At 45.6% G+C, this 27,673-nt stretch overlaps 1 protein-coding gene across 1 annotated transcript in view; it reads left to right on the top strand.

The window, feature by feature from the left end:
• The first annotated feature begins 4,566 nt into the window (after window positions 1–4,566).
• The window catches only part of CDH23 (cadherin related 23), a 498,190-nt gene continuing 475,083 nt past the window's right edge, over window positions 4,567–27,673 (top strand). Inside the window, exons 1-2 of the mRNA XM_077821918.1 lie at window positions 4,567–4,654; window positions 23,016–23,087. Of these exons, the coding sequence (XP_077678044.1) occupies window positions 4,567–4,654; window positions 23,016–23,087 (160 nt within the window). The remainder of the gene's footprint in view (window positions 4,655–23,015; window positions 23,088–27,673) is intronic.

The raw sequence follows: 27,673 nt of genomic DNA, 5'->3' as shown, positions 1-27,673 counted from the left end.
GGCTAAGTAAAGAAGTCTGTCCTAGTGAGACAGGGTAAGTGCCACCCTCAATCCTTCCTGTGCCATGCGGGTGTAAAACACTACTGCCGGTATGAGAACCAAATTCTGATTTGGGAGAGTCTTACACCCACTTTGCACAGTTGTAAATGGCTATACTAGGTGCAGAGAGACTGGCGAATCAGGCCCATAATAGTCAGCTGTGGAATACGAGAAGGCAAACTGAAGTATCTGGGATGTGCATGAGGAAGAGGACAGTCTAGAATCTGGCATGTCTAGTGATTGATATACCCAGTTCCAGTAATACCTGATTAGTGAAAGTCTTCAGGAAAGGGACAGAGACTAGGAAGAACACACCTGTCTCAAGGCTGCAGCAAGCTGCCTGGGCCACCACTGAGCAACAGTGACATATTGGTGAGTAAAAAGAAAAGGAGTACTTGTGGCACCTTAGAGACTAACCAATTTATTTGAGCATGAGCTTTCGTGAGCTACAGCTCACTTCATCAGATGCATACCGTGGAAACTGCAGCAGACTTTATATATACACAGAGAATATGAAACAATACCTCCTCCCACCCCACTGTCCTGCTGGTAATAGCTTATCTAAAGTAATCATCAGGTTAGGCCATTTCCAGCACAAATCCAGGTTTTCTCACCCTCCACCCCCCCACACAAATTCACTCTCCTGCTGGTGATAGCCCATCCAAAGTGACAACTCTTTACACAATGTGCATGATAATCAAGTTAGGCCATTTCCTGCTCCAACCCCTCAGACAGAGACAAACACCTACAAGATCTCTGTCAAGCTTTCTTACAACTACAATACCCACCTGTGGAAGTAAAGAAACAGATTGATAGAGCCAGAAGAGTTCCCAGAAGTTACCTACTACAGGACAGGCCTAACAAAGAAAATAACAGAACGCCACTAGCCGTCACCTTCAGCCCCCAACTAAAACCCCTCCAACGCATTATTAAGGATCTACAACCTATCCTAAAGGATGACCCAACACTCTCACAAATCTTGGGAGACAGGCCAGTCCTTGCCTACAGACAGCCCCGCAACCTGAAGCAAATACTCACCAACAACCACATACCACACAACAGAACCACTAACCCAGGAACTTATCCTTGCAACAAAGCCCGTTGCCAATTGTGCCCACATATCTATTCAGGGGACACCATCACAGGGCCTAATAACATCAGCCACACTATCAGAGGCTCGTTCACCTGCACATCCACCAATGTGATTTATGCCATCATGTGCCAGCAATGCCCCTCTGCCATGTACATTGGTCAAACTGGACAGTCTCTACGTAAAAGAATAAATGGACACAAATCGGATGTCAAGAATTATAACATTCATAAACCAGTCGGAGAACACTTCAATCTCTCTGGTCACGCAATCACAGACATGAAGGTCGCTATCTTAAAACAAAAAAACTTCAAATCCAGACTCCAGCGAGAAACTGCTGAATTGGAATTCATTTGCAAATTGGATACTATTAATTTAGGCTTAAATAGAGACTGGGAGTGGCTAAGTCATTATGCAAGGTAGCCTATTTCCTCTTGTTTTTTCCTACCCCCCCCCCCCCCAGATGTTCCGGTTTAACTTGGATTTAAACTTGGAGAATGGTCAGTTTGGATGAGCTATTACCAGCAGGAGAGTGAGTTTGTGTGTGTATGGGGGTGGGTTTTTGGAGGGGGGTGAGGGAGTGAGAGAACCTGGATTTGTGCAGGAAATGGCCCAACTTGATTATTATGCACATTGTGTAAAGAGTTGTCACTTTGGATGGGCTATCACCAGCAGGAGAGTGAATTTGTGTGGGGGGGTGGAGGGTGAGAAAACCTGGATTTGTGCTGGAAATGGCCTAACCTGATGATTACTTTAGATAAGCTATTACCAGCAGGACAGTGGGGTGGGAGGAGGTATTGTTTCATATTCTCTGTGTATATATAAAGTCTGCTGCAGTTTCCACGGTATGCATCTGATGAAGTGAGCTGTAGCTCACGAAAGCTCATGCTCAAATAAATTGGTTAGTCTCTAAGGTGCCACAAGTACTCCTTTTCTTTTTGCGAATACAGACTAACATGGCTGTTACTCTGAAACCTGTCATATTGGTGAGTGGAAGGGATGTTTAGGAAGTACAAGAGCAATAATTTAGTGGAAATGTCAGTGTGAGAACTGCTCTGCATGCCAAGAAATCAGCTGCTCTGATTGCTGGAGTATGTGTTTGCATTTCTTATTACTTAACATTGTGTTTTTTACATATATATTTGCTGCCATATATTTGCTATTGGGAGTGCACGTTTCTTCTGGAGTGAGAATTGAGGTGAGCAAGGCTGCCACTTGAGTAGATGACAGAGACCAAGTTGAAGGGGAGGATGCATAGTGATTACAGAAGAAATGGCACAGTGGTTTTGATTTTGACAAATGTTGTTGTCATGTAAATTTTCTTGCATCCACGACTTTGCAAATCAAAGGCCAAATGACTCCTGGTTTTGATTTTGGATGCCAGGCAGGAAGCAGGGAAAGGCTGCTAGTAAAAAAAGGAAGAAGGCTGAATGTCCAAAAAAGAGTAAGGTACAGGAATGTGAATGTACCACAGGACCAAGGGTTTGAATTAGACCTCATCTGCAGTGGTTCCTAAGAACAGTTTAGAAAAATTATAACCAGGCAGAACTGCTTTATAGCTAACAAGAGTTGGGGGTATCTTAAAATGAATAAAATACAACATTGAAATGGAAAATGGCTTTTTTAACAAAGCAATTTTTTACAGATGAGTTTATCAAAAATTATTGGGTTTTCAGGTTGTTTTTTTTTAAATTAGAAACAAACAAACAAATGGACCAAAACAAACAAAAATAATCTTTCACTGAAGTCCTTCAGTGGAAAACAAATCCTTTTCTGACCAGTGCGATATGTCTGGCCAGTGTGGATGGCCCCAAATTATATAAGAACAGTGGCTCTCACTATTTGGTTAGTTTGTTCTTAGTCGGATGGGGACCCGGGTAGGAGCTTTCGTTAGAGTGTCCTCTAGTCTCAAGAGCATTGTTTTGACAAACTCTTGTAACACAATTTGGTCCCTGTTCATGCTGGCCAGTCAAAATGTGTTACCCTCCCATTTGGGTACAGTGGAGTTCAGGCCTAATTTAGATGGTAAACTCATGGGGGCTCTTTGTCTCTTTGCTCTGTGTTTGTACAGCACCCAGCACAATGGGGTCCTGGTCCATGTCAAGGGGTCCTAGGTGCTACCGTAATACAAATAATTAGTAAAGCATGCTTAATTGCCATTTTAAACATGGCTGAGGAAAAACAGTTTAGTTATTAACATTCAATTAAAAAATAACCAGAATTCTTGACAGTGTAAGTTTTTTATTCTTCCTAAATATGAAGCAAGAAGGTAGTGGGCTGAGGCAGCCTGGTTGATGAGACGAACTAAGAGACGTGAAATAATTTAAGGCCTGTGTTAGATTAACAACTGAGCTATCAGAGTTAAAAACAGCAACTTAGAGTTAGCTCTGTGGATACTGAGGGACGAGAGCCCAGAGATGGGTAAAGGCCATTGCATTAATTAGCTCTACCAAGACTCCTTGGGAGTCTGGTGCTGAACAATAAAGAAGGGACAATGTAGCTGAACTCCAAACTGTGTGCAGTGCCTGGGGACTTCCCCGTCTAACTCTTGGGTTCTCTGGCACAACGCAGCATCCCATGTAAACTCTCCAGTTACGTAGTTAGACACAGATTTCTCAATGCAAAATGACAGATTCAGACTCTTCAGAGAAGTCCCAAGTTAATTGGAGAGGAGAATCCCTTTCTCTTTCTCTCACATCCCTCTTATCTCTCCCCTTATCCCCATCGGCTTCCAATTTGTCTGGTGCTGGTGCTCCTCACCACGCCTTAGCGATGCTGCAGATTTCATGAGTTTTCAGGCCCATGTAAATCAGTTGTTTCTAATCTGGAACCATAACTGTATTTGAGGGGAAGAAGGCACTTCGGATCTGGGGTCCTCAAAATTAGGATATGGGGAGGTTTGGAGGACCTGCTCTCTAGTAGTGCTGCAAGTAGAGCTTGAGAGATCATGTGTGTCAGAGAGCGGCCTAGATTTCACTCCTAGTGTAAAATGGGCTGAAATGTCAGGGCCCGTAGCTCCCTGTCATCTGCTCTGTTCCTCAGTTATTCTGGCAGAGGATGTCACTTGCTCTGTTCCTTCCCAACAGATCCCACCTGACATGTTGCCCAGTAACAAGGAGGCTATGAAGGCAGCAATAGTGTAATGAGTAACTACAGCTGGCTGAAAATTTTCCAGTGGAACGTTTTTCCGTCACAAAATGCTGATTCATCTAATCAAAATGTTCTGCTAAGTAACAGTGTGTCCTGCTCCTTTAAGGAGGCCTTGGGTCAGGCAGCGCTATCTAATTATCCCTGCCCCACTACACCTGTGTTGGGTGTGGGATTTAAAAGGGGCCAGAGTAGAAACCAAGGAGACTCTAGCTAGGTGGGACCAGCTGTTCAACACAGGACAGAAGCCTGACAAGCTGCAGCTAGGCTGAGGAAACAGCTGTCGGTGCATGCTGTGGGGAGCAGGACTAGCTCCTGCATGGAGGAAAGGAACTGAAACCAGCTCTGAGAAGGAGGACTGGAGATCTCCTGACTCAAGTATGGGGGAGATGCACTAAACTGGGGCTGGGACCTGGAGGGAAAGAGTGTAAGGACTAAGTAAATTAAACCTCAGAAGGGGAGAGTTTTAATTACCATTGGACTGTGAGGTGGAGTCTTGTGAGAGAGGGAAACTGAGGCAAGATGCTGCAGTGTCACCTCTGGACAGAAGGGGGCATGTGGGAGGCAGCCTGTGGGAATGTGTTGGTTTAGAAGAAATTTTGTTTAGAAAAAAGTATCAGAACATTCCATTCTGGAACCATTAAAAGGAAAAAAAAAGTTGAAATGACTTTTTCATTTTTAAATGTTGTTACCCATTATAATATAAAATAAAGATAACATTGAAATGAAATGTTTTTATTGTAATGAAATGGTTTGTTTTCAATGATTTTTTCCCCCCCCCAAAAAATCATTTTGTGGGAAATGTCAAAATTTGATGTTTCATTCCTATTTGGAATTAAAACAAATTTCAAAAACATGGAATTTCCCATGAAATGGAAATTCTGGTTCTCACACAGCTCTGAGAGTAACTGTGGGGCTTGTTGGATTTGCCCTACATGTCACTAGCCCTGAATGATTTGGGGGAGAGCTGTGTTCAATTGGTTAACAAGGGACCCAAGGCACCGCTTGTATTCGGCCACCTTTCTGCTCATGGGAATCCCATTAAAGGGTAAGATTGCTCCACAACACTACACTTCATGTATATTGCTTTTTTAAAAAAATAAAAGCAATGAGATGTTTTGTGTATTGCCCTCCCCCCCCCCCCCCCCCGGCCAGCCATGGCCTCAAAGGAGTCCTGAGAACTGTATATCTTAAAATTGATTTAATATGTCAAGTTTTTTAAATGTATTGGCTGCCCTCTGGGCAGATGACTTTAAACACAGATCCCTTTTAAATTTAAATAGTTTAGGATACAAGATTTGCTTGATCCGTGGCTGTGCCTTTCTCTTTCTTTAGAACATAAAGAGTCCCAGCTGTTGCTGCTGCTATTGTCATGAGCATATATGTTCAGGGACAACATATGTCTTGACATCATCACTGCTCTCTGATTACATGTCCTTTTATGCTCGTTGGGCAAACTGACCCCAATTGTTCACAACAGCCACTGGAATTTTTCTCCTGTAAAATTCCCTTCACTGAACTAGTGGCAACTACTGTAATAATGCTACTTTGTGTGTTTAGGCCCTGGCCTTGCAAGCATGCAGACCTATGCTTAACTTCAAACATGTTTGTACAGCACCTAGCACAATGGGATCCTGGTCCATGACCTGTATTTATTTCCCCATTTTTGTTTATTTAGCATCCAACATGTGCTAGGGGCTTCTCAAACACAGGGTCAAGATTCCTGCTCTAAGGACCTACAGTCCAGATATAATGGGCAGACAAGAGATGGGACTCAGCTAAAGCAAAGGATTGAGGAAGTGGTAATTCTCCTCTCTCCCCACACCACCACTTCTCTCTTAGTGTTTGTGTTTGTTTTTCTCTATTCTTCTCCCCTCCCCCCTTCCTTTCTGATTATCCAGAGGCTGGTGTTGTAACATGATCTTGTGCAGATCCTCTCCCAATTCCTGACCAGGGGTCTGGAACAAGTGAAGAAGAAGGCTGTCCCTCTTTTTAAAAAACACAAATGATCCCAAGTTTCATACTGGACCCATTGTATATGGGGTTAGGACTTGGGTAGTCCTTTGCATTGCTTATTGGATGTCCAAAGCTGATCAGACAAGGCAATGGAAATAACGCAGCGTCTGAGACTCATCTTGGGCAAGCACCCGAAAACTCCGACGTTCATGCAGACTATCAAAATCTCCTCTTGAACCTGAAGAATTGAACAGAAACAAGAATAGCTTTTCTTTTGATTGGAAGGACAGAGCCAGGAATGTAGTGAAAAGCTACCCAATGGCCTTCAAATCTCAACAAAGGCTGAAGTTTCAGGTGTTCTGTTTTTAATCCACATTGATTTGCCCCATTCCTCATCACAGTCTGAGGGTATGACATCACCACCGCTTCTGAGAAGTGAATTGTAGTCTCACCTGAGAGTATCATAAATGAAAGAATTGAGGAAGGAATGAGGCTGAGAAGGAAGGAAAAATAATATTTTATACATAAATCTTGGTAAATTGTAATGACGGGAAAGGAAACATGGGGAAAAAATGACTGGACAGCTTAATGGGACCTCAGCAACTGATCAGGAATATTTACATGAGTGTGTTTGTTGTGGCTGTTAACTACTGAACATCTAATAAGTTGCAAAATAGTTTGTTTCATAGTAGGTATTTTGTTTTTCATTTTGTATCTATCCTCCTTTGAGCAAATGAGGTGTAAGTTTTGGTCTGACTGTTCTAAGTAGCCCCTTCTTCCCTTCCTCTTACTACCCCCATTTCTAAAAGGTTTCAACAAGCAGGTGATTAGCCGCAGCGTGCCCACAGTGCTACTATCTCAGGCAAAGTGTCAGTTTCATTAGCTTGAACAGCTAGTGGGCCTTGGAAAGGTCTGTAGCAGAAAAGTGCCTCTCCCTGAGAGTTAAGTGAGCTTTGTGCAAAATCAGCAAGGACACTCTCTTGATTTGGATGAAGAGAAAAATGGGTCGAAAGCCTTTGCAGCTGAGACTGCTTAGAGCGACCTGTGCTTCTGGAGCACCCTTTGGGGTTTTTTGAGATTTGCCCTTTCAGCCCCCTGCTCCACAGTTGCGGGAATGGACAATAGCCACACCGGTTGTTTACTGCAAACACCAAAACTGGAACTGGAGTAGTTAGAGATGGAAAAGAATGATGAAATCCGTGGAGTTCATCCCACTGCATCATCTGCATGTGTCTGGTTCATATACAGATACTGAAATGGATTTTAGATGGAGTCTGGGTATTTGGGGTGGGCAGGGAGGAACAGAAATTTGGAAGGGCTTTAAAATATAGCTTGATTTCTGATATTTGTGAATGTCCAGCTTTTAAATCAGTAAGCTTTTTTACTAAACTTGCTGTGTTTAGCTTTTGCATCCAGAATTCTTCACAGGGGAAAGCACAACTTAAGGAAAATAGAAGAGGCTTTTCTTTTTGCTGGGAGAGGGGAAATGTTAAGTGTTTGGGCCGAAACAACAGAAAGATGTACTCCAGGCTAGTGTTTCTCGATGTCTGGTGCCAGTCCCTGAGATCTCCCTGACACAGTTTAGGACGGCAGCAAGCTGGCCCCTGGTATCGAAAAGGTTGAGGAACACTGCTCTAGGCAAGCGCAGAGCAAATTCACCCCACACAGTGCTGTCAATGCACAGCAATCCTGGCCTGCAGCTCCCTGCTGCTCTTCCAGTGCTGCACCTCAGGCCAGTAACCTACAGACTACAATCCTGAGCGATTAGTGATCTGACTCATGTGCATTTGAAACTAAGATGACATTCTTATTCAGTACATAAAAAGTGAAGCTGCTGCCTCTGAATCAAGTCTCCTCTGGGGATGCCTTTGAAAGTTGCAAAATAAATTGTTGTGAGTAGCCAGAATTTCCCATCCTGGAAAGCTTCCGTGCAGGATATGTGTATGTACAAATACACTGCCACAGGGTGGCAGATTCTCGGCCAATATATGAGCATTCAGGGCTCCTCTTTGAATCATTCTGATGATCGCTGCTGGAGAGCAGCATGAAAGTTCAGCGTAATTACTGATGAGTCACACTAGCAGGTGGATCTTGTTAGGTCCCACCAGGGTATAAGAGGAAAGGCTGTAGGGTCTGGAACAGAGAAGTCCTGCAGGGAAAATGCTAGGAACAGCTAAGTATAGGGAAGAAATTAGGCTGAAGTCTGTGTGTCCTAGTGGATAGGACACTGGACTGGGACTTGAAATCGGAGTCACGGTTGTGCCTCCATTTCCCCAGCTGTGAAAGGGGATGATGATACTGACCTCATTTGTAAAACAATTTGAGCGCTATGGGGAATTGTGGGTGCACGCAGAGCCCAGGCATGGGTGGTGGGGGGAGTGAGGGACAGTGGCATGGAGGCACATGGTGCAGACAGAGTGGCAGAGGAGTGAATGGGAAGGCACAGATGCTGGGGAGGGGCTGCAGAAAGTCCCTGAGGGATAGGAGAGTGACCCACAGGGAGCTTATGGAGTGGGGTGGAGAGAATGGAGGGATGCAAAAAGCCAATGGTGTGTGCAATGAGCTTGCTTTACACATGCAACCAAGTGTGTGACACTGTAGTGAAGCCAAAGCCCAGGAAGAGGTGAGTTTGGACTACATGCAGTGTGTGTAAGTATCCAGTTCAGAGCAGGAGGGGGAATCCATGTCCTTACAAACTGCTGTTCAGGTCAGGTTGGATCCTGCTGTCTGTGAGGTAAATAATGAAACTCCCATTGACTTTTATCAGAGCAGATTTAAGTTCTAAGAGCCTGGAGAGTCTCCCATTGACTTCAGCAGCCTTTGGATCTGGATCAGGCCTCTGATGCCTAGCCTTTCCTGAAGCGGTTTGCACCTCATGGGCACTGTGCTGCTGCCATATTTGTGTGTTTTAAATACAGCCCCCTCTGCTGAGTAGAGTCCGCCCGCCATTCAAAACACAAACCGACTCAAACCGCACACACTGACTTCATGTGTGTGTTCATCTTCTGTGTCGCCTGAAGGAAATGTTTGCCTTCCGGAGAGAGTGTGGTCTCCCAAGTGGAGGGTGATTGCTAATGACAGTGGAATTAGATGGTAATTAGCAAATCAACTGCAGAGACACTGTGCAGGCAACTTTGGACTTTACCCAAGGAATTGATCTCCTTTCCCTCTGTGTAATGTGTTTGTGTTCACAGCATACACACAAAGACAGAGATGAAAAACAGGAATACTCTTGCTGGAAGGTTGTAACATGACACACTTACTTCTTAGAATTCAAATCGCACAAGAACCCACAAGCAGAGGGAAAACTGGCTGCTCCCTAGGCTGTGAGGCACAACTCACCCCACCTGGCATGAAGATGGTTCTTTACAGACTGACTCTTCAGGGGCCCTATAGCCTGCAAGCACGACCAGGACCGTCCCCCTCCCCTTGTCTGCCCCCCCGACGCCCCCGCCCCCGACCTCTGCTCTCACAGTGATAGTTTATGGTTCCAACAGTCCTCAATACACCACATACTGGGGCAGGGTTGCTCTTTTTTCATGTTTTGTGTGTGTGTGTATGTACAGTGCCTGACACAGTGCAGCTCAGACCCCTGAGTGGGGTCTCTAGCCACTACCATGGTACAAATAATAAATAGCAGTAATAATATCCAATATGGCTGAATGGATGCCTATTAGCAGCCCCTAGCCCAGCAAGGAGGTGGATCTTTCTTACCTCCCTCAGTCTCGCATTGTAAATGGGAGGTGAGGTGGGGTGGGGTGGGGTGGGGGGAAGGAGATGAATCTTACATTTGGCAACTGAGTGTTACAGGAAAAATGGCTTTCTGAACAGACACTGTGCTTCTCAGTGTTAGTACAGTGTTGCAGTCGATTGCATGCCCATCATTGAAGCAGGAGGTCATACACTGCAGATTATACTGAGCACACCCTCTTTTCCCCTTTCTCTTCTGCCAAGATGGGCAGGGGAAAAGTGCAAATGTATGTTTTCCCCCTGCCCACTTTAGTGCACTGGTCAGAAGTAGGGTGACCACGTTTCCTTATGCTGAATATGGGAGACCTGGTAAAATTACTCATATTCGAGTGAGTTCAGTGGCAATGAATCAGAACTATGCAGTACAGATGTTCAAATTAACACCAAGTTGACCGAGCCCCTATTAAAAAGAAATACTGTGTAGCTGGATTCTTTTTATTTGCCACCTTATCTTTAAGGCTTTAGGGATCACACCGGGAGGGGTGACAAACACACGTTACCATACACCTCTCTTATATGGGGAGGCAGGGGGTGACCAACTGACCCGACCCTCCCTACCCAGCCCTCTCCACCCTCCATGACTGGCTGGGCCCCTGGGACAAACCTGCCTCTCCTGGTACCTGCCACCGTGCCTTCCCAAGTCAACACGCTTGGCAGGGGCGGCATGCCAGGTCACATGACCCCTCCCGAGATTTCTGCCAGGGTTCACACCAGAATGTGGCCAGCAACAGCCTTTTGGCGGAAGGGAAGGGAGGAGCTTTGAGCCACAGCAGCAGCAGGAGGAGGGACGACCTCGCCTGTGTCTTTGCAGAACTCATCTCCTCCCGCCCCGCCCCCCCGACCCTCTCCTGTAGCTTGAAGCAGCTTGTCCTTTCCTGCCTGCACAGTGTAGAAAGGCAGCTAACACCTCCAGGCTGCTGCTGGCCACCAACATAACCCAGCCTTCTCTTGTCGCCCGGCTACAGAGTGGGCAGGAAGGGGTTAAGCCCTAAACCCTAAGGATGCATTGTGTACCAGGGCCCAGGGAACCTGACTGTAGGGGCTTCAGCAAACTGGGCCAGAGAGGTGGGTCAGCAGAGGAGGGTGCCTGGAGAACAGAGCAGCCCTGTGCTCCCTGGGGCAGGAGCCAGGGAGTGGTGGTGAAGAGGGTGTTATGCCCCTGCCCGGGGGCTGCTGTGGAGCCTGCAGAGTTGGGGCGTGAACAGGCTAGAAATTGCTCCCCCCCCCCCCCCCCCACACACACTCCAGAGCTTAGCTGAGGGGCAACGAGGCTTCCCCGGGCCAGCCCTGAATGCGCCAAAGCCCCACACAGTGCTGGGCTCCTGCTGGCCAGTGCCCTGGGCTGGAGGGTTTTGGGCTTTCCTGGGACACTGGCTCAGCCAGAGGCAGTGGGAGAAGGAAGGAGCCTGCTGGCCAGGCTGTCCGTGAGCTGAGCGCTCTGACCAGGGTCTGGTTCTCTGCTCAGCGCTGGGAGCGGGACGCGCCCTGCTGGGGCGGGATATGGTGAAGTAGAGGGGTCGGGGGTGAAGAGGCAAAGCAGGGAGAGGACAGTGAGAGGGGAAGCACGCAAAGGGCCAATTGGTGGGCAGCAGAGGTGACACGCAACCTGCTGGCTCCTGCCCGCACTCACCAAGGGGAGCAGCCTGCCCTGCATGTTGAAGATTTTCCCTGCCACCAGCTTTGCACACCCTCCCCCATCGTCAGCCACTGGATTCCCCCCCCCCCCCCCCCCCCGCCCAACTGCTGGTGGGTGAGCGGCTGGTGAGCAGGGATCTGGCTGGCAGCAGAGCCCACCAGTACTGATGTGTGTGTGTTTGTGTGGGGGGAGGGGGAGGGAGAAGACAGAAAATACGGGACAATTTAGCCATTTTTAAGAAAAGTTGGGACACCTGCAGGAGGGCTTTAATATGGGACTGTCCCTTTAAAAATGGGCCATCTGGTCACCTTAGTCAGGAGGGAAGGAGAGGGAGTTGATTTCATGGAAGGTTTTCAAATGTGCTTTTTCTCCTATGATTCCTTGGACTATCTGTCATAGCTACTTGCTCTGACTCTGTTTGGGATATAGATCTTGGGGGTGTGCTTTGTTGTAAGATTTAAGGGTAGATTGCTGTGGCTCTGTTTTGCCAGATACAGTTCAGGAGGGGACTTATTGCAGTATCACCTCCTGGATCAGCTATTCTTTCCCTCCTTTCTTCCCTAGTCCTCAGCCATGTTGGGATAATTTTAGAAGCGGGTGTATCTTGGCCATTCAGCCCATGGCGTAACCAGGGGATCCCAATTCTTCTGTGAAATTGCTTGCCTTGTCTTGCTATCCAAGGGAGAGAGATGTTGTGGTGAAGGGTACATAGATGGGAGACGAGACTCTGTATATTAAGCATCCCCCCGCCCCGCCGTGGCGTTCACAAAAAAATTGTTGTATTCTTGCCTCCCAAAACACACTGGCCATATTCATGCTCCCTTCTCTCGCATCCCTGTGCCTTGCACCTCCACCAAATGTCTACAGATATGTTGGCCCGTATTTATTTAACAAGGAAAGTTTTGTTTTTGTTTTTTTGTTTCCCCCCCACCACCACCATGGGGTTGGAGGTGGGGGGTGGAGAAAGAGGGCAAAATTCTTCACTGGGAACAATTCTCATTTTCAAGAGTCCTGACAAAATGAGCCATAAAATTACAATATTTCAAAGCGCTCTGTAATTCCAGTGCAGATGGCTCTTCATCATGGAATCTGAAAGCTCACAAAATCTAAAACTCATTAGATTAAAATAAACCACCTACTGCGAGGAAGAAAAGCTTATTTATCAATATCAATTTACTTCTGATTACCCCGCTCTGCAATCTGTTATTTTCAGGAATTATGATTTGTGCATTGCTCATGCCAATGTAATTTTTTTTAAACTTTGGTTTACTTTTCTGTAAAATGTATTTATTTTAAACACCTAGCTAGAAACTAGTGGTAGATTCCTGAGCAGGAGGAGCTACTGGTAAATTGTGACAAAAAGTGAACCATTTGTGTTGCAAAAGAGCCACAAGTTATTGGAGGAAAGGGGGGAGGAAAGTGTGAGTGTGAGTAAGAGCTAGGGCTCTGATGCAACAGTAGTATAATGGGGCAAGGATTTGATCAGGGAGCTGTGACAGATACATAGTAGAGGTGTGAGAAACATTCCATTCATAGAATTGATCTTGCTTGGAGCTGGACCTGCATTTATGCAGCAGCAGTGGTTTGTACAAACTTTGCACAAGTTTCTTGTCAAGTTGAATCCAAATGTGTTTGCAGTCTGTAGATACTAGCGAATGTTTGCAAGCTGCAATTTGCTGGTGCTTTTTGGAACACAGCTTGCATTCACAATTAGAGGTCACATGGGGAAACTGGTGTCTTTCAGTTGGACCACTTCTTGGCTCTGTCAAAGCTGACAGGTTCTGTCCCACATGTTCTCACCATGAGGTTAATTCAAAGACTAACAGTTTTTTAAAAAAAGGAGAACTTGTGGCACCTTAGAGACTAACCAATTTATTTGAGCATAAGCTTTCATGAGCTACAGCTCACAATTCCCAGCTGGACTTGGTCATGGTTGCATGGTTTTAGTATGCACAAATCTCTGAATTGAGATTAATTATGAGGCCATGTCTACACTGCATAACTATGCTGGCATAGAGTATGTCTACACTGCAGCGGCGGCAGCAGCAGAGTCGTGGCATGTATGTATGTAGCATCCTACGTCAATGGAAGGGTTCTCTCCGTCAGTGTAGGTAATCCACCTCTCTGAGGGCTGGTAGCTAGGTTGATAGAAGAATTCTTCTGTCAACCTCGCTGCATTTATAGTGGGGGTTAGGTTGACCTAACTAAGTTGTGCACACAGCATGAAATTGTTCACAGCCTTCAGCAATGTAGTGAGGTCACCTAAGGTTTAGGTGTAGACTAGGCCTTTGATGCAGCCTGTGCCAACATAAAGAGGAGTTCTGCCGATGTAGCTACACTAGTTCCCTAGGCAATGTTAGCTATGCCAACAAAAGCACTCTTCTGTTGGCATAGGTGTGCCTATGCTGGGGTTTTGCTAGCATAGCAATTCAGCTGGGTCTGGGTGTGCTAGCCAACAAAGCTATGCTGGCATAAGTTTGTAGTGTAGACATGGCCTGAGGTGCCGTGGGATCACTTGGGATCCAAATTTAGCTCTGCCCTGATTAAACCTGGCAGTATCTTAAGTATTTGTCTTAATGCACTTGATGATTTCCCAATGATCATCGAGCTCTGGACAAACATTAACTAAGACAAATGTCCATAGAATTGATAGAGATCAAGGGACATCCTTCATTTATGTCTGAAAGAGGTGCTTGAAGTTCAGAACTGGAATCTGATTTGAATCCAAACTTCTCCCAAGTTTGAAGATGTTGAGGTTAATTGTTTGGCTCAAACCCATTATAGAGAAGCTTGAGTAGCAAGGTAGATTCAAAGTTTGGGGACCAGAGTGAGCGGCTTGTCCTCTCTAAGAGAAGACAGGAGTATAGTACATGTGTACTGAAGATCAGAATTTGGCCTTAAGTGTTTAAATATGGGTTAGAAAGTGTTGAGAAGCCCAATTTAAAGTTGTCTTTTGTCTGTCCATGAGACCCATGCCGTGGTTCTGTATGTGGCTATCTAATAACAGAGTTTTACAAAAGAAGTTCTCCTCTCATAGCCTACTGATGTCTCTGTATGTGTGTGGGGTTTTTTTTGATTCATTTGTTTTTTTTTTTAAATCCCTGCTTCATACCATGATTCCCCTGTTGTTGTCATTGCTTATGTGTTTCCCCATTTAGGGGTCTTTCTGTCTACATTTTAAAGACCATAGTCATGTTGAAGTCTCCATGGGTTAGGAAGAGAGAGGTGTGTTTTCCACTCCCTTTGTTCCTGAATAATTGGGAGCAGAAGGAAGAGAGAGAGCCAGGTGTGATGGGGAAATCATTGCAATGGTGGCAGTCAGAATGCCACCGCAGAAGAAGCCTCCTTGACAGGTGGATGAATGCCACGTGCACACACACTCACACACACACACACACAGAGATCCCTATTGGGTTGCCAGTGATCTTTTTTATCTTTTCTAAAGGAAGCAAATACCATTAGTGGGTAGCCCCAGCTGTTGTTTTCCAGCTGCAATTATTCTGTGAATGTGGGGAGGGGGAAAGGGCATGGGGCGGAGGCTCGTTAATTGCTTGATGTGCGTCTAGAGAGGTGGTTTGGGGAAGGGGGCTGAGATGGGCTGTGTAGTGAGCAGTTCCTCACACAAAAGCCGTTGGGGAGACACTTTTAATTTATACTTTCATTTCTTCTTTATGCTCTTGGAACAGCATGCAGCAAATAGAAAGACTGACACTGTAAATTAAAGACACAAATATTGTGGTGGTGTTTGGGAAAGAGAAGACCAGGTGGGGGAAAGGGAGGAGGGGATTGTAGGTTTGGGATTATAAAAATGCCAGCAGCAGCCCAAATGTTTCTGCATGGCTGCCAACAGGGCACAGGCGATGCAGAAGCTGCTGCTGTTCTGACGGAGGCAATTAAGGGTACTTTGTATGTATAACAACTCCTTTCGCACAGAAGTGTCCCAACAGTGCATTTAAAATAACCAATACAGGTGCACAGCCCTATAAACTGCCACTTCCCAGCCTGATAACAATACACAGAACATCAAATCCAGACGTGGCGTAAGCGGGCGCATCAAGTCCATAATTCTTCTAGATGAAACGCTGGCAGTTTCTCCACCACTTGTTGCCAATTTCACCTTGATTAATTTACAGTGAGGGCATGGAATGAGGAACTGGAGCATGTGCCTCCTGGGGTGACTGCAACTTAACATAACAAAGTGAAGACTGAGTCCCTTGAAAGAGCATTTTTATCATTGCAGTCTCTGCCCCATAACAACAGGCTTCTGAACCAAAGGCAGAGGTGACCTATAGTGATTTCTAGGGAGGAACTGAGCCAAGACCATAAATGCAGAAGATGTACTCCTACTAATTGCAGCCCCACTCCTGCAGTCTGGTCCATGTGGGCAGAAAGTCAGTGCGGCTCTACACTGTGTGAATGCAGATCTGATTACAGGATTGGGGCCCGTTATCTAAAGTGCTACCCCCACTTCTAGCCAAGGTCATCAGGGTGTTGCATATGTCACAGTAAAACACTCACATTTCTCTATGAAAATGTGCAGCACAGAGTCACCACTGTAGACCTAGGAAAGACTAAAAGGAAAAAAGGCTATGTGTAAGGGGCCAGTATTGTCTCACTAAAAGTCCCTGTGGGAGCACAGACGAACATGTGTAGCGAAATGAGTGTCACTGGGGAGCAAGTTGTACATCTTCGAAGCACACCATAGTTGGGTGGTCAGAGCACCAAAGTTTGAGCAGAAGTTTCAAGTAATATGCTGAGCAGGTGTGTCTGTGTCACCCTTTAGTGGCTGGATAGCTTAGCAGCTCGAGGCTGCTACTGCCCCTAAGCTAATGGAGCTTGTCATTTAACTTAAACAGTAGCACCTCATGCTTTAGATCCAGAGGTCCCAGGTTCAGTTCCCTCAGGTGACCCATCCTGAGCCCTTATTAGATTTATATATAAAATAAACTATATTTCTACAGTGAATCCTTTTAGCAAATAATCTCTTTCAGGGACAAGGCACAATTAAATATTTTCTCCAATGCAGAATTTTAAAGTTCTCCCTTGACATTCCGAAATCCACAATATCAAAACAAAACCATCTCTGGAAACCAGTGTGGAGAAATGCAATATTAATGAAGACAGACAATCAAAATGGCATTTCAAGCAATTACTTATGTAATGAAAAAGTGACTTAGAATATACAACATTCAGATTATCATTCAATTTAAAAGGGAGGCTGTCAACTGTCTTTATTTCTAAATAATTTGAATGGTTTTTCCACTGTCAGTTGTTTTAGAAACACAGTCTGAGAAGCTGGAAAATAACATTTCACCCTCTCTGGCTTGTGGTGGCCCCAGGTCAAAACCACAAATGCAGTTTTCTCCTCTCGTGAGTCTCATGCAGCAGACAGCAGCAGAACAGGATGTTTTGTTGATGTCTCCGTTTGGGCCACAGCAGCATCCTCTCTGGTGCCAGCAAAACGTGCGCCACTCTGGAATTCGGGCTACTTGATTGTGTGCTGGAATGGGACACTCATACTTCGGTTATGATGTGTCACCCACAATGGCAATGCTTTAAAGGGGACCTGCAATGGAAGAAAATGGGTTTGTGGGCTTTTTGGATTTTCCTCAGCCCCATAACGTACAGCCTGATAGGTTGTGGGGGGAAGGAGGGAGTAAGACGGCAATAAGAGGGGCTTGTGACAGAGTGCTGGGCAACAGCAGCTGAACCAGCACTCTGATCACTGCAGCGCTAATTAATCACTGCAGAGCAGATCTCACTTAAGAAGAGCTTGCCTAACTGATGGGTGAGGAGAACTAAGTGGCTAATTAAGCCATCAGGCAGATGGTACAAAAGGCACAGGAAGGAAGTGGAATGGGAAGAAGCAGATTGCTTTCCCCTGCTTGTCTCAGGAGCTGAGGACTCCCGGGGGCTGTAGGTATAAAGCTCTATAGCGTACCAGGGTCATGGGAATCCACACGGTAAACAAACTGCATGGGGTGTTTTACCAGCAAAAAGGTCTCTGAGCTGTGTGTGTGGACTTGAGCAGAGGCAGGAGTGAGCAGGCCCTGCCACATGGTTTAAGACTTGTGTGTCATGGGGTGGTTTGTTGTAGGTCTTGTCTAGCTTGTTTTTCCTGGTTGACTCCATGGGGGCTGAACTGGTAAGAAATACCATGTAAGTGAAACCTGATGAATTGAGAGAAGGAATTTATTTATATTCGAACACGTCAGGCTTTTGTTAATATCTATAACTCAGATGACTGAAACATTTGGGGAAAATACTAGTTTCTTTAAGATTCAACATCCCTACTCCTTCAGTTAAAGGCTGAGAACTCTCAATTCACATCTGAGACCTCCACTGAGGTTCATGATTTCAAAAGGTTACATTTTAGAAAATAAAAAAGGCAGAATTTATCACAGTTTTTTCCTGAAGAAACCTTTCAGATTTACTTTAAATATCATAACTAAGCACCAATTCCCCCTCACCCCCAAACACACATGGATATATCAGTTTCTTTTTCTTTGCAAATCACCTTTAAATATTTCTTAATGATGAATGAGTTCGGAGATCTAGAGGGCCTCTCCACCAAGAGTATAACAACATTAATTTTAAGTTCATTCTGACACCTCCCTTACATAAAATAAATAAATAACATCTAGTTAGTGATTACTGTGAAGAAATATTTGCCTTGTTACCATCAACATAAAATGATCTCCCAACACCCGGCATCTGCCCCCTTACTGCAGAGGTAAGTTTAGAATGGAGATTTATCCTCACAAGGAAAGAACAAGGCTATGAGCACACTACCATTATGTCTGTATAACTTGCGTCACTCAGGGGGGTGAATAAGTCTGAGCAGTGTAAGTTACGCTGACCTAAGCACCGGCGTGGACAGCGCTATGGTGGTGAGAGAGCTTCTATCACTGTCCTAGCAACTGCTGCGTGCAGGGGCTGGAGTCATTAAGTCGACAGGAGAGCTCTCTCCTGTCAGTTTACAGCGTCTACATTAGCAGCTCTACAGCACCACAGCTGCGCTGCTGTAAGCTCTGTCGCGTCGCCATAGACTGAGTGGGCCACCCTGGAGAATGTCTAAGGGCTTGATCCCAGTCAGTGCAGTGAAGTTAACAGAGGTCTTTCCATTGACTTTGATGGGATTTGGATCAGGCCCTAATTCTCTTGGGTCATCTGGTCTGGTGCTCAGGAGCCAGTGCAGTGTTGCTGCCTATAGAATATCCTTGAGTGATCTAGTTTTATGAATCAGATAATGGTGTATCCATCACTTCCCTTGGAGGGGACCTATTCTACTCATTTGTTTGATAGGGAGCACTTCCAGTTCTAATAGTGGTGAGTTGGCCTCACAAGTTTTGGCTTTTCAGATTAGGTTGGATCCTTTAGCAAACTATCTGGACCCTTTTAGTTCTGTTCCAGTGGGCTGGAAATTTCCAAACAATAGCCTCCCAATGGTTTCTCAGCTTCCATTCCCAGCTGGGCAGGTGAATGAAAAATGGGAAAATCAATAAATGAACGCTTACATACCTTTCCATTTTTAAATTAATGTTGGTGCCCAAACCTTCCTTACTACTGGGCGCAAACCATCTCTTGCTCATTTTCATTGTGTTATTTCTAGTCTCCTTTGGTCTCTGTTGTGATGCAACTTTAGAGAAGGAGAAGGGAGGATGCTCTTTGGCTGAGGGTGTGTGAATATTATCCTGGAAAGTTTCATCACAGATGAGGGAAAAGAGCATAAAGGTTGCTCCACAATCAAGAGAGAGCCCCGAGTATGTTCATAACTCTGACTGCTTACAACCTGGGTTGAAGGTGCTGACCATGGAGCTGTTCCTGGCTGACCTTTAGCAGGACCACAACAGAAGGCCCTCTTATTGCATTGTGATCACACTCTGCCCTCCCCTTCCCCCTCACCGCCCCTGAGTTAGAAGCCTTGCTGGATTCCACGTGAGTTCACCTCCTCCTTGGTCACAGCAGCAGGTTTGGAAAAGCAGCAATACTGGGGGAAAGGATTCAGATGTACAGGATTAGTGAGAGTGGGGGAATTTGCACCTTGCATTCCCTGGCTCTTCCATTCCTAAAGGCCATGCATGATGAGAAGAGGAAGTTCTTTGTTCTGTGATGGGCTAAATAGATGGGCAATGGCAGTGGAAGTTGCTCAGTGGATTTAATCCTGCAAGACGCTGAGCACTTTGGTGGCAATTGAGAAAGGAGCACATAAGCACACGCTTAACTTTATGCACACGAGCAGCCCTTGGGAAGTGAAGCATGTGCTTAAGTGAGTTCTTGTACCATGCAGGATTGACTTCAATGACTTGTTGTGTAGGAAATCTTCCCAGAATTCAAGTAGGACGGAGACTTTTAGGGCCTTCACAGCTTGAGGCACAAGTTATGTCAATTTTGGCAAGATGGTGGAACCCCCCCCCCCCACCCCCCCATAGCAAGTAACTTGATGATGATAATATAGATTCATTTGCACATACACTGAGCTGTTGTTATGAGATGAGGTGGCACAAACCAAATGCTGATATACAGTCCTGGAGCGAGGTGGGGGGGAGAGAGAGCGCCTCTATATGATAAGAGGTGCCATCTTACAGATAAGTCATTAAAGTAAGGTTCTGTCTGCCTGTTTGTGGTGGTTGCAGTCCAAGTGGGAGTTCCTCATATCAAAGCACTTCATCCAGGATCCACTGCTTTATTAATCTGCCCCCTGAGCACAACAGGTGTTACATGAAATGAAGTTTAGCACATTTTAGTAGCTGTATACATGCTTTTGTGTCAAGCTCCAATTATTGGACCGGATCCTCTGCTAGCATAAGCCAGTGTAGCTCTGTTGAAGACAGTGGGGAATGCTGATTTACAACAGCTGAGGATCTTGGCCTTAATTTTACAGCATCAGAAATGTGGTCAGTGATTTACAGATAGTCCCCATATATGACTGATCTATCCCCAACCACTTAGACTAAGGTCCCCAGTCCCTCTGAGGAGAATCCTACCCATGCTGAATCAGCGAGACTCCATGGAGGCTTGAGTCTGCCTGATCAGATCGTTTGCAGGATGTAAGACACAAGACAAGACACAACAAGAGATCATAACAAAGGAAGGAGTGGTCACGTGGGATAGAGATGAGAATGGTTACAAATAAGATCACTTGATTGTTACATGTACATTTTGTTTTTTTTCTGTTTAAATGTCTATACGTACACACATACTCTCTGTGTGTGCATAATACCTGCATAATGTATACTTGCCTCCAGGACAGTATATATTTTACCATCAATCATATAATTTGATTTTATTTTGATTTCATTTTAAAATATAAATTTTCTGTGGTTTGGAGATTTTTGAGGTTTTTTTCTCCTTGTCTCTTTTTTATTTAATCATCCAAAAACAATGTAAGCATCTGACTGTTCTAACCATTTCTGTTTGCATTTTTAATTCTGTGGCTTCATTGTAAGAAGCCATGTGCTCTGTTAATACTAGCCTGGGAAATTCTAGAAGCTAAGTGGGGTGCTAGAGTGCTTATTTGCATACTAATATATTCAGTGTTCTTCCAGCTCATAACTATTTCACAGCAGTGCTGGTGTTTGAGAGCTTTGGATGTGCTCATGTGTTTTCAGTTATTTTCTACATTGTACTTCTAAATTCCTAGTGAATTTTTAGCGATTCTAGTCCTGATCTCCCATGCCATTCTGCCAGTACAACTTGATAATTCACTGCTATACCAACCTGGGTTCCCATACCGCACTGCCAACACAACTTTAATCCTGACCTCCAGCATTTCACTGCTGTCCCAATCATCTCCCTCCTAACAACGTGTCCTGTGCATCTCAGCCCAGACATGCAGCACCCCTGCTGCGCCAGTCCGGAGTCTGGAGAGCTGTCTTCTGAGTAGACACTGCTGATCATGCTGAACTGTGTCATGATTCTTATGATCTGAGTAAACATCCACTGGAGACTAAGAATAAAACATTGCTCTTGTTTTGATTTGTGACATGAGCAGTCATTTGACCCTGGTTTCCAGCTACAATGGAACAAATTCTTCCCTGGTGTAATTCCATTGACTTCATGGAATTAAATTAGGGATGACTCTGACCCAATTATTTTAACCCTTTGATTCCCACACCTGGTTTGTATGTCGATGTGCAAGGCGGGGGAGGAATGAGGTCTGCCATAGACACAGTTGTATGGCATACAGTCCTAAGACTACATACCTGTAATACTTCTAGACGTACCCTGATTGGATCAAGACAATTAAGAGTAGTAAAGACATTCTTTTTGTCCTAATGCTATTCAGATGCAGATTGTCAACTGAAATTTGGAATTTGAAAAGTAATGGCTTGTCAATCACAGTGGAATTTTGTAAAGAATGCAGGTTTTGGACTACCTGGAGCAGGAAGGTGCTAATCGCTCTCTTTGGCTCTAGCGAGCCTGTCCCTGGAATATAGGGTTTTGTTCAGGTCACCTCAGTAAACGCTAGAGAGATTCCAATAATTATTATGAATATCTAATGAAGCAAGGTTAAAAGAGCTAAATATAGTTTGGGATACTGAAGGGAGACATGATGACTGTATGTGAAGAATTTAAAACCAAAGAGGGAGAGGAGTGGTTTAGAATAATCCAAAGGGCTATAAATAGGAGTAATGAAATTTAAAATGGGCAAACGAAAATTGTCTGGGCATCAGGAAAGATTTTCCTAACAGCAAGATATCAGATTGGGGGCGGGGGGTTGGAGGGAGGGAATCTCCCGAAGGAAATAGCTAAAGTCCCATCTCTTGGGACATGTACAGTTGCTTTTAATGAAATATTAAACTGTAGGGTCCAATCCTGCATAGCCAGAGTTATGGACTAGATAATCTGATATAGGTCTCTTGTATCTCTAATTTCCATGAAGCTGTGTAATTTAGCATTATGGACCTGATCAGTACTTACTGTGGCTTATAGATATCTCTGTTCACATCATCTGAATGCCCACCAAGAGGCATCCTTCTGCTTCCTGTGCCCAAACAACATGTCACCACTCATTGCCAGCTTTAACCAGTTTCTTGGGTGAGGTTGGTGGTGGCTGCAGGCTGGGCAGCAGGAACTGTCACATGGTATTTTTCATGGACTGACTGTATTTCTCTCTCTGTCTCCCCATACTTGTTGCATGGGGTGAAGGCTGAGACTTTCAGGGGTTTCCCATCTCCTAATAGAATGACCCTGGTTTATCTCCTTCAGCCAATATGTTTTGGACTTGCTGCCTAGGTGTGTGATAATTGTGTTTGCCATGTCATTGCTGTAACCCATGTTGGGAAGGGATTTTCCCCCCCACCTTAGCTGCACAAGTGTGCTTTGGGGGAAAGATGTCACCCACAGAATTGACGAACTTGAAATATTAAATTTGCCTCTCCTCTTCTTTGTCAGCAACCATGAAGTGTCGCTTTGCTGCCAGCAACTTTCTGCACTCCCTCTTGGTCTTGGAGCTCATCTGTTTGGGTAAGTAAAGTTTCTCTCTGTTCAGTTATCCTTTCCTTTTCCCTGACCCATATTTCTATTTCAAGCTTTGTGGTAGCACTGAAACAGCTTAACAGTTGCATGTCTGGGGGTTTATCTCTGGGGGTACAAAGGCTTCATCTTTCTACTGAGTATGTGCTCAATCTAGCCAGCTATACTGTGATTGAAACTATTGTTAGATAGATGCCTTTGAGAAAAGTCACAGAATAAACCAGCCACCACTCCAGAAAATGGGGGCTGGGCAGTACGTAGATGCTAAGCGCTGTGGGGCAGGGACTGTCTTATGTGTTTATATGCATAGTATGATGGGGCCCGGCTCTGTGATTGGGGTCCGTAGGCACTACCATAGGAATATAATTGTTATATTGGTAGAGATCAGTTCTGATTGAGTCTGTCAGTTGTTGATAGTTGATGCTTATCTGCCAACAGGGTCTGCTGTCACAGTAGTCCTAAAAGAGAATCAGGACCTTCAGTTTTCTCAGTTTCACACTGTGATATGTTAGATTGAGAGAAGGAAATATGTTCCCTTATGAAAATAAGACCTACTTAGAAACTACATGCAGTGTGTACCTTGTTTGTTGCTTATTGTTCTGCTGGAAGGTTTTGGATGAGGGGTCAAAATCCTTGCAGACTTTCACGCATTACAGATGCATGGAGCCCTGAGCAGATGCAAAATTTGTATCCACATCCGATCCGCAAAAATGGTCCATGGCTATAAAGTGGCTACCCAAGGATTTGCAGGGCTCTACAGGTACGTGCCAAACCAGCTGGCAGCTCCTGGGGGCAGTTTTTTGTACCAGTGTTGGTAGTGGGTGTTTTCTGTCTGTTCATGCACTGTGGACCAACTACATCCCAAATACTGTATGCTATTCTGTCACAGCCTCGTGCTGACCAGTTTTCAGATTTAGAGGGCAGCACTAAGGATATGTCTGCACAGGGATAAACAACCTGCGGCCGGCCTGTCTGCTGACTCTGGCTCGTGGGGCTGAAAAATTGCCATGTGGCTGTTTGGGCTCAGGCTGGAGTCTGAGCTCAGAGATCCTGCCAGGGTAGAGGGGCCCAGAGCTCAGCTCCAGCAATTTTTAGGCCCTGTGAGCCCGAGTTTACTGTGGGGCTTTAACCCCTAAATGGCACTAGAAAGAACTGTAGGTTAAATCCTTCATCATCTGGCATGTGGGAGGGTGTTAAGTTAATACCCATTGCCTGCCAGCGTGAGGCATGATGCAAGACAATCAGCTGAGCTGTTGAACATGGCCATTCATGCTTAAGGAGGGAACTTTGGCTAGGGTGGTGAGAGCTCCCCCATAGATTTCAGTCTGTTTTACCCAGGGGCTGTCATGCTTCAGCGGGCACACCCTCACTCCGGAGTGGTTCTCCTTGGACACGCCACACACGTTTGGTAGCCAGAGTGTGCTGGCAGCAGAACTCAGGCTGGATGCAGAGCACCTGAGGATCTGGCCCGCTGACTTCATCTTTTGTGAAACAACCTTGCAAGCGGTTTTACATCTCTAACATTCAACAAACCAAAGTGCTGAGACAAATAAGCAAGGTGACACCCTGCCACAGGGTGATTGGCCCTTTTAAGAGGGAGCAGGGCCTACTGCCCTTGTGGTTCATCCTGACTGTCCCCCAACTAGGCTGACGAGAGTGCACCTAGGTTCCGTTGGAGGAGACTAGGAGAGTCCGAGTCCGAGAGGAGTCCGAGGTAGGAGAGACCTGTCTGAGTGCAGACCTAGAGAATCAGGAAGTGGTAGGTGAGAGCTGCTGGAGTAGGAAAGGACAGAAGAGCAGCAGAGAGCTGTCAAGAGGTGCTTGGGAGAAAGCTCCAGGGGACCCAAGAGAGAGGATTTCTGGTGAGAACTGGAAAAGAGCTGCTGTTTGCAACTGACCAAATTTGGAACCTGACAAGCAGCAGGCTTGGGCAGTGGCCCTCTGGGAAAAGGGAAGATTCAGCTTGGCCAGGGGAAGCTGAGCCCAGAAGCAAGAGGGTTGTTGCTGGAGGATGGATCCCCAGTGCAGGCACAGAAATGACAAGCAGGGAGGCCAGGGTAGTGCAATACTGCAGGAGGGGGAGCCCTCTGGGCAAAGACCTAAGTGGGGACCTGCAGGAAGAGCCTGGGAACAAGAGCTTGGTCTACTAGGGATGTTCCCTGAGCCAGGGTTGGAGAGTCAGGCCGGGAGGCCTGGGGAGTGGAGCACTAGGGAGAGCTCATTGCAGGGAGGTAGTGGTAGAAGAGTCTGGCGATTGGTCCCTCTCAGCAGGAAGCCTGGAGCGTGGGGCCCGGGAACAAAATACTGCTATTGACTCTTGGATGGGTGATTTGGAGGCCATGACTGGGGCGAGGAATGGAAAATCTGCCATGTTTGTATCTGCTTACTGTGGGAGTTGGAGAGTGGTTTTACTACAAGGGAATTACTGCACTTGTGTATACGAATAAATTATGCCCAGAAGCAGGCTTTGTGTCAAACACAGAGAGACTATGTTCCTTCTGTGGACAGACAAAAAGGGAAAGTGAGGCTGGGTGCACAAGTCATTTTGCAGCCAGCCTCTATAGGGTGCCCCCCACAGGGCTGCCCTCCTTAAGGACCCAGACTATAAGATCATGTCCCTCTGACTGCTGTCTTGTTTTTCTCCTGCACTTCATCTCCAGCATGATTTTAGTAGCTCCTCGCCTCACGATTTCCTAGAGTTGGGATTAAAGGGATTACAAACTTTCGGATTGTGCACAGCATGAGTTCTAGCTCCCCATTCTCAAAAGAGTGCCCACTAAAAGCTTCTGAGACCTGAAGGAGCAGTGAGACAAGGAATGTGGAGGAGGAGGCTCAAGAAATACAGGAACTGCTCCCCTACCTCAACCAATTTGAGGAATCTGGAGGTGCACCTCTGGGAGCCTCTCGTTCTGTCCAGTAGAGGGCAGTGGTACACACACCTAGACCTAGAGGGACTGGGCTTTCTCTGGTCCTCTCTTTAATCCCAATGCAGCCAGTTGTGCTAGAACGGTTATCAGTATGATAAGTATCCCTTTAGCCTTGTGTCTCTCGAAAGTTAATATCACTGACTGTGTAGTACATATCTAATACTAAAGCAATATTATCAGGATGGAGGCAATACCATTGGCACTGATCACTAAATTGCCTTTCATTTCAGTGTATAGTCTCTGAACATCACATCTCCTACCTTCCTGAATAGCCACATGATCTACCTGCATGCTCCTGCACCGCAGGGTTTGTTAACAATACTGTAAGAAACACATCTCAAAAGGGAGCACGCACAATATGGGAGATTCCCCCATCACCTCCCCCCCGCAAATTAAATTCAAGACCATTAATGCTCCCCCACCCTGCTTTTTCGGAAGGGGGCTGCTGGGAGTGGAGGATGATTTAAGTGAGGGAAGGGACGTCTAGCTGAAGCCAGCAGTGGTGGAAATCTCTAACATACTCAAGTAGGAAGGTTAGCTCAAACGTTTCAAATGTGGATACCTAAATATAGGCACTTACCCCTATACGTAAAGACTTAAATATGTGGCATGATTACTAAAGGTGCCCAGCCCCCACAAATTGTCCTAGCAGACAAGCGTTCACATCACAAAAAGACGCTCCTAAAAGGACCAATAAACAGGTATCCGTCCAGCAAAATTCTCAGCCCCCTTTCCCAATTTCCTACTGTGACAACCGTCACCTTAATCGTAACTGGGAACCTCCAGAGAAACCAGCAGAAGCCTCTACAGCCTGAAGTAACGCACTAAGCCCCAGAGCTGGGACTGTAACAGACTCCTGTCCTCTGTGGATCAGGCCCAGAGGGGAATGTGTGGTGCCCAGTGAACATTAGCATGCCTGCTAACTTCTAGAAATTCCAGACTGTCCCTTAGCAGGGCAGAAATGGGAGAGGTTTGGGGGTAGCATTGGCTTTCTCACTTCTGGTCCAGACTGAGAGTTTTTAGCCAGGAAGCCTTTCTTTAATGGTGTTACAAATGGTGTTGTCCCGTCTAAACTAGGAAATAATTCATCTTCAACCCCAGTGGAGGAGGGGCTGGAGGAAATCACTCTCCAGTAACAACACTTGTTAGCAACAGAGGAGCGTTTTCCTTGGGTAGATAGAGTCAAAAGCCTTTTACAGTAGGAGGGGCACAGGGCCTCCAAGTTAGCCATTAGTTCTCATCTGTCCCTGATGATCTTGCGGTAGGTAAACACTGTGCTGAGGGAGTGTGGGTGGAAGGGAAAATACTGTTTCTTCCTTATGATGTTTCTTTGTCTGTACAGCAGGATTAAACGGTGAGTAAATAAAACTTAAAGGAAATTAAAACAAGCAGACAAAAGGCTAATATGTAAAGTGGACGTCAACAGTAGCTACACAAGAGTGGGAACATTACCAGTGCGCGTGGCAGCACTTTCTTCTCACTGTTTAAGTAGACTTCAGCAAGAAGATTATTAAACAAATTGTTTAATATATTCCATGCAGTAACATCCATTCCTTAACTGTGAAACAGCTTTATAATCTCAACGGGACATTTACAGGTTCCTGTAAACCTAACAGCAAGTAAAGGAGACTGCTCTGCTGTGGACCCCCC

The sequence above is a fragment of the Eretmochelys imbricata genome, chromosome 7, assembly GCF_965152235.1.
Source record: "Eretmochelys imbricata isolate rEreImb1 chromosome 7, rEreImb1.hap1, whole genome shotgun sequence".
Taxonomy (NCBI): Eukaryota; Metazoa; Chordata; order Testudines; family Cheloniidae; genus Eretmochelys; species Eretmochelys imbricata.
Note: the sequence above shows the minus strand (reverse complement) of the source record. Positions and strands in the feature narration are given on the sequence as shown.